Source organism: Talpa europaea (genome assembly GCF_964194135.1).
Source record: "Talpa europaea genome assembly, chromosome: 1".
Lineage (NCBI taxonomy): Eukaryota > Metazoa > Chordata > Mammalia > Eulipotyphla > Talpidae > Talpa > Talpa europaea.
In genome coordinates, this window is record NC_140073.1 from 12406444 (window position 1) to 12414161 (window position 7718).

At 47.4% G+C, this 7718-nt stretch overlaps 1 protein-coding gene across 34 annotated transcripts in view; it reads right to left on the bottom strand.

Annotated features, from left to right (window-relative positions):
- The window catches only part of MADD (MAP kinase activating death domain), a gene marked incomplete at both ends in the record, with an annotated part of 34004 nt that extends 26505 nt beyond the window's left edge, over positions 1 to 7499 (bottom strand). For all 34 annotated transcript variants that reach the window (XM_084241736.1, XM_084241724.1, XM_084241722.1 and 31 more), the window contains 7 exons: positions 330 to 508; positions 3300 to 3380; positions 4382 to 4495; positions 4936 to 5067; positions 5569 to 5872; positions 6271 to 6858; positions 7438 to 7499. In XM_084241736.1, the coding sequence (XP_084097862.1) occupies positions 330 to 508; positions 3300 to 3380; positions 4382 to 4495; positions 4936 to 5067; positions 5569 to 5872; positions 6271 to 6858; positions 7438 to 7499 (1460 nt within the window). The remainder of the gene's footprint in view (positions 1 to 329; positions 509 to 3299; positions 3381 to 4381; positions 4496 to 4935; positions 5068 to 5568; positions 5873 to 6270; positions 6859 to 7437) is intronic.
- Positions 7500 to 7718: the final 219 nt, after the last annotated feature.

Here is a 7718-nt window from a genome sequence, read left to right on the forward strand (position 1 = left end):
TGATCCAAGTCCCACACCCTGCAGGGTAAGGGTCCCTGCGATCCAAGGTCTCAGACCACCCCCCGTCATTTAACAGGCTCCCAGCACTGGGGGAAAGGCAAAGAATCAGCCATCGCCTTCTTTACTCAAGGCCTACAAGGTCTGAGAATGTAAACTATTTCTTCTCTTTGCTGTTCCCAAGGTGGAAAACAGCCTTATTTATATAGATAAAGCAGCATACATGTTTTATATACAAAGACACTCTGGCTCAGTTAGGTAGCCTGCCCCAAGGTCACTGAGGGACAGAGACCGACTCTAGAGCTTGTGGGTGTCTGGTCTGCTGGGCCTACCTGGTTGCAACATCCACAGAGTCCACATCATTGCCATAGATGAGCGGGTTGAATTCGGTGGAAGGTGTGGACTGAAGGTCACTGGAAGGCCTCCCCAAGAGAAGGGGGATCTCCTGGCCCTCGTGGAATTTCTCCAGGTTGAGGATGGGCTGGGTGTTCAGACTCATGCTGGCAAGGGCCTGGGGGACAACAAGAAACCCCACATGGGAGAGGGGCTCCTGACTGCTAGGGGAGATGCCTTGTCTCCTAGGGAAGAGCTGTCAACTTTGATATAAGAATCCAAAATTACTTTTTGCCTTTGAAATTTTCATTTTATCTCTCCTCCCCCCTCCATTTAAAAATTTTATTTCAACATAACCATGCTTACCAGAATACAAGCATATTGGTTGACAGAATGCAATTTAAGTTTAATGTAACACTACACAATTTGGACCTAGTACTGGGTACATGATTTAAGCTTTTTAAAAAACAAGGATTTGCAATCTGGTTTACTTTTCCTTTTTTACAAATGAACATAAAAGATCCTCCACCAAATGCTGCTCAAGCAGGCAATAACCTTGAGACATTAACCTTTTTTTTGCCTTTGAAAAATAACATGTATTACACTGTAAAAGTTTAGAGTGTTGGTGCAACAGACCACCATAAAGCTTCAGTGTCAGTTTACAAAGTTCAGTAACTATGGATGTTGAAAAGGGTTGGAAAGTTTAAGTACAGTTGAAGCTATAAAAACAATTTGATTTAGTTAGTCATGCATGTAGATTGCAAATCTACACAACCAGGTAGACTCCGAACATTAGAATCCAAACATTTTAACTTTTTTTTTAAAAAGAAGTTATGGTGTTGTTTTGTTTTTAATTTATTTTATTTATTTATGCATACAAGAGCTGGGGTGTAGGCCAGAGGTACGGGGAGGTAGGGGAAAGGGTGAGAGGATTCACCAGAGACAGAGTGGAGAGCAGAACAGGCAAGACAGGAGAGGTCTGCTGTGCCATGTGGGTCAGCTCCCTGGTCAGGGATCAAACTTGTGCTGCAGTGGCTGCTGACAGCTTCATAGCTTTGAGACTTAATCCCTTGTGCCACCAGGGAGGCGCCATTTTAACTTTTAGAAAAACTATCTGAATTATATAAATCTTTCACTAAAGACACCTTGCTCGAAGCAACTTGATCAAATCTGAAGTCCAGGTCAATAATTTTCAAATTTATTTTAGCCATAAAATCTTATGTCTCAACTGAAATCTATGTGGAAATTAAAACAGCTAAGACACGTAAAAGCACGGTTTCTCTGAAGGACACAGGAACCCTGGGCCTCACAAGCTCAGTGCTTCCCATCTAAATCAGCCCCTAGGAGGGCCCACGGGCAATGAAAAAGACCAGTCCAGACTAGTAGTGCTTCTTCTGTTTAATGAGCACAGGAATCACCACTGGGGAGACTGTTAAAATGCAGATTCTCAATCAATATGTGTAGGGTGATTCTGCACTTTTCACAAATCCTGGCAATGCTAATGCTACTGGTCCATGGACCACACTTTGAGTGGGAGGAGTTAAGAATACAGGATCCATGAGCCCAAGGATCTTAGCTTCCATAAACAATTCAATGTCATCCCATATAGCAATATCTCCAACTCATTAGTCATAAAGCAAGGAAAGACAGCTAGAGGACTTTCTGAACTTGCAATCCTCATCAGACTCTGCAGTAACAAGGTATCGTGTTACATCAGCAGTGAAGCAAAGCAAGTGAAAGTGAGAAGGATGGTACAAAATGACCCACTTAAATGCAAACAGACAGCATCTAGAGGTAATGCTAAGGAGCTCAGACAACACAGAGCTTTCTGAAGACCCTTCAAATGTGAGCAGGGATTCCTAAAGGGAACTACACAACTATCTAAATGGGGTCTACATGACACATACAGCAGGGCGAAGGAATGGGTCCTTGTCTCATTTTACCTTCAGGTACTGTGTTCAGCATGGAGAAGAAGAAAATCAATGAATGAAAAACGCATTTAAAGGATTACTCAAAGGCCTCCCCGGTGGCGCAGCGGTTGAGTGCTGGGTTGCGAAGCTGCCTGCAGCCTCTGCAGCGCCGGTTTGATCCCCGGCTGCTCCCCGGCCACTGGAGGAGGGTCCCACATGTTGCACAGATCTCTCCTGCCGCCCGCTGCTCCCCTCAGCAGTGTACTTCGGTCCTTCTGCCTGCTCTGCTCCCCGCTCTGGCTCTGGTGAATTCTCTCACCCTCCCACGCTTCTGACTGTACCCAGTGCTTATATAACTAAATAAAATAAATCTTTAAAAAAAATTAATAAAATAAAATAAAGGATTACTCAAAGAAAGGAGTTTTTGAAGGAAGGATTCTATAGGGACCTAGAGATCAATCCAGGAAGAAAATACAAAAGAAGTCAGACTGTCCAAACTACAACTCTCTCTACAAGGCTGAGTGAACACTACAAGGCCTTAAAGAATGGCAGATGTGACAAGAAACAGAAAGCAAAGGGTTAAGCATTATGGAGGAGGAGGCATACAATGAATCAGGAGGAATCTGAAAAGTCCCTTTGGACAGTCACCCTGCCACCCAGAAAAGTCCACCTAAGGCTAAGAAAGTCTGCTCCTCTTGAAGTCTGAGTGGAAACTGGCTCTTACAACAGTCTGACTAACGCGGCCTCCACATGTCCCGCTCCCCTTGCTGTCTTCACTCCCCACGTACCTGCTTTTTTTTCTTTTAAAGACTTACTTTATTTATTTATGCATACAAAACCTGGGGTGCAGGCCAGAGGGGCAGGGGGTGAGAGGATTCACCAGAGACAGAATGGGGAGCAGAACAGGCTGAGGGGAGCAGCAGGCGTGACAAGAGAGGTCTGCTGCACCATGTGGGTCACCTCCCTGGCCAGGGATCGAACTCGTGCTGCAGTGGCTGTGGATAACTTCATAGTGCTGAGACTTAACCTCTTGCACCACCAGGGAGGCATCTCATGTACCTGCTTTAAATGCTTTTTCAACTCTAAGGATTCTGGTTCCGGCAGGATAGGGAGCACTTCCGCATTGGTGGGGGCAATCACCTGCATCAGAAAGAAGATAAAAGCATGATGTTAGAATTGGTTGCTCAGGAGTTTCTCATACACAAAGATAAGTAGCATGAATAGGAATCTATATATACAATTTATTACATATATATGAATATATACGTTACACACATACATAAGATGTTCACATATAGATGTGTATGATACACATACACACATAGGAAATACAGGTAAATGTTATTGGATTTAACATGTAATAGGATTACAGTTTTTATTTTTTTCTTTATAATTACCTTTTAATAATTCCTTTTTTTTTCTTACATTGTTTTTGTTTTTTGCATAGAAAATTGGGGGTGTAGGCCAGAGAAGCAGGGGTGAGAGGATCCACCAGAGATAGAGTGGGGAGTAGAGCAGGTGGATTGACCGAAACACACTGCTGAGGGGAGCAGCGGGCGAGACAGGAGAGGTCTGCTATGCCATTTGGGTAGCTCCCTGGCTAGGGATCGAACTCAGGCCTTAGCAGTGATAGCACTGAGACTTAACCTCTAGGGAGACCCCTAATAATTCTTATATACACCTAGACTTCTTTCTTATGCTTATTTGCACTTTCTAATGTTATATAATGAACACACAGAAGAGCTTACTACTGAAGTTTGAATGTACTCACACTGCAGGACGTCAAAATAAATTTTTCTACAGTCTACGCCAAAAGATAGCCTCTTACTAGAAACCACAGTCCAGGAAAACCATCAGCTGATCCACAACTCATGTAAGGGCCCCACAATCACAACTGCCCTCCTGTTCCTGGAAGATGTAGGGGGCAGCACTTAATTCTGGCAAAACTTAACCCAGTAATTCTTTGAGTTTAACCCAGGGCCTGTTAAACCAATAAAACAAATGTAGCATTTTAAAAGAAAGTGTCAACGAGTCTCACAACAGAAACCACCCACCAACTTAGGATCTTCTTGGGAGTAATCTAGAAAAAACAAAACACAATCCTATTCTGGACTCTGTAATGCCTCAGTTAAGAAACTTACCCTGTTGCTGTCCAGATCCACTAGCCACACATCATCAGGCATTTTGAAGTCCAGTTTGTAGAGGAAGAAGCTGGCAGGGACCCCGATGATATATGGGGTTGGAGCCAACAGCAGCTGAGGAAGAGATAAAGAGGTTAAGACCAAAAACAAAACCTATTGGGATCACCTACTGAGTCAGGCTTTTTTGAGATAGGAGTCAGTTCCACAATCCCTTTCCAAAACTCTCGAGGGTGGGTGTGTTTCAAAATTCAGAATTTTTCAGATTTTACAAAGGTAACCGTACATTTTCTATATATTATGTATCACCTGTAATGGAGTAGTCAGTAGACTATAATCATTAATATTAACTGTGATAAATAAAGACCATAAACAGCAAAGGTTTTGCCACCAGATCAGTTCATATGAGGTCTTATTTTTCAGACAAATAAGTTATGATAAGGGATGCAGGGTCGTTCGCATGATTTGCAACTCTGTGGGCAATGAGTCTTCTCCCTCAGAGCTGGACAGACTTGGGAGACAGCTGTGACAAAGCCAGAAGGCACCATGAGACTCACCTGTTCTGCTGATGCCATGCAGGTGGGCAGCAGTGGGATAACAGGAAACATGTACTCCAGGGGGTAGATCATGGCCACAAAGGCCATCACAGACATGGAGAGTGCGTTGTAGTCTCGGGACTGCAGCACCACCTGCCACGAGTCACCCCCAAGGGCCATTCAATAAGGGTAGTTCATGAGAAAACACCTTCCAAAACAACAATCTCATTTCTTTCACCACACCGAGGACTCCAGGAGCTCAGTTTCCACAATTATCAATGCCCCATGCCTCACCCTGCCTGCCACATCCCTAGCCAAGCACTGTAGTAACGTTCCCTGGAGCCACTCCCTTACCATCCTAGATCTTGTGCCCTCAATCCCAGGACCAACCACTCACTGGACAAGAACTGCTGATATTTCCAGAAAATAAGACCAGCCAAGTTCAGGAAAATCAACGAAGTGGTCAGTCCTCTGAACGCATCCCACACGAGACTAGTACCTTGATTCAAACCACACCGACCGAGCAGCTGCCGTATGCCTGGCATTGTGTTACTTTCCGGAGATAAAAACAGATGAGAAAGACACAGTGCCTGTCCTCGAAGGACTCCTGGTCTAGCCTCTGCCGTGTAAGGACTGGGAAACTGGCCCTCTCACCTTGTGCTCTAGCAGGATGCAGGTGAGCACCTGAAGGCAGGCATCCACACCCAGAAGTTCCAAGGGAAGGTGCAGGGGGAAGTCCACTAGGGTGAATCGAGAGGGGTCTGGAAGAGCAAAGGTCAGCGCTTGCTGGAGTTCCTGGGGGAGGACCTCAATGTCTACTCGCTTCTGCCCAGAGACGGGCACCGGGGAGCGCAGCAGCCGGTAGATCCAGGCCTCGATCTCGCGAAGGTCATGCAGGAGGGCGCTGGACTTCTCCTCCACCAGCAACGACCCGGTAAAGATGCGCCACATGGTGTCCCTGAAGAACAGACAGTAGAGAACAGACGTGTGAGGAGCAGGAGCTGGTCTCCCGCTGTACCCTGATGTCACGGCAGAGGGCGCGGCGAGGCCAGCTGGAAACGCCCCCTCTCTCAGCTCAGCAAGGACCAGAGGGTATGCACAGGGTGGGAACACGCATAAAAATGTTCAGATGGGAGGACTGAGCGTCCTGCCCACCGTGAAACATCAAATTCCTCAGCATTCCTCGCAGTACGGAGACGGCAGGGGCCCAGCCCTGAAGCAGTCTTCTGCTTCGTAAGGATGGGCACATTTCAGGAGGCCTGAAGGACCTCAGGCTTTAGGGGGCCCTTCCTCTGTCGCAGCCCCGTTGCACCTACCCGCTCAATGCCTCCCCCGCCGTCTGAGTATCAGCCATACCTCTGAATGCCTCGAGGGATGCTCAGCTTCTTGCCCAGGAGTCGCTCGCTACAGCAGTCCACCAGGCGTTTGAGGGTGTACAGACACTCTCGGAAGGTGGAGAAGAAGGGGTAGTGGCTGAGCACGCACAGGGATGTCAGAGTACTGTTGCGGGAACGGCTCCCCACCTTGGCCCGGCGCTTGCCCCGAGGAGACTGGTTCACGTCAGGGGTGGAATTGGTACTGGGAGGCTGCAGGGATGAGCCGCTCTCCGAGCTCTCTTCGGAGGCACAGGTGGTGGCACGTGGTGCTTCCTTCCCCCGAGACCCGGCCCCCCCATCCCCTTTCTCCTTCGGCATTCGTTTCTGGAAGGAGCGGTAGAAGTTAACACAGATGCCATAACGCGTGACTCCGGTGTCCTTGTCAGTGAGGGTGAAGACGAAAGAGGTGTCGTCCCGCAGGGTCGTGCGCCGCTGCCGCACGCTCAGGCAGCCCTCAGGCTGGCAGAAGAACACTACGTCGGGGGGCAGCGGAAACTCAGCGTGATCCTCCAAGGGGTACCGCCGCAGGAGCTCGGGAGTCTGGGCCACACTATCACTGCTTGGGTGTCTGAAGAACACAAAGACAAATTCAGCGGCCTGAAGGGGTGGGATGCTCTCACATGTCAACCTTCAAATAAGGCTCAAAATGCTATTGTGGATAAAGCAACCTAACGGCAGGGCTTTAAAAAACATGGGCGCTGCTCCCCACGTTCAGCTGGGAGGCTAAGTGAGGTCTGCACTGTCATGAAGACAGACGCCTGGCCTGAAATTTGAGAACTGTGACAATAAAATCATCTCCAGCGCCTTCAGATAATTAGCATCTTTCAAGGTGTATTAGCCAAGGATTACCAAAACAGCACGTGGAGGTAGAGAAGTTGCAGCGTGCTTTTCCACTTTTACAGAATAAGGAAACTGAGGCACACAGCACGTATTTGCCCAAGATCACAGAGATGCTCCGGCTCTTTCCCTCCAGGCCAATACCCTCCGCCCACCTGATTGTGTTAGTTTCACTACGGGCACCAATGTTCCCATCAGGGTAAGATAATAGGGAAAGCACGAGCTATTTAAAGCGACATGGAAATGGGACAAGGTTGGATTCTGTGATTATCCCACATGACAAGACAGAAGCCAGTCTCCTCTGGGTTACCTGGCCCCTACGATCACTAGATAGTCAAGTAACCGAGGACAGAACTTCTTCTTCTGCACCATGGTTCCAATTCATCAGTTCATCTCAGAGAAACTTCAAGACCCTCAGCAAGGTGTCAGTGTTCCCAGGAGGAATCCTGATATCTGAAAATGCAAGTTTAAAAGGGAAAAAGTACTGATAAGATCCATTGCTGTGCCCCAAGAGACTCTTCTCAGCTTCATCCCAGCCGAGGGCATAGGTCAGAAGGCCTTCCATTTAGAACTAAAGATGGGAGCACCTGA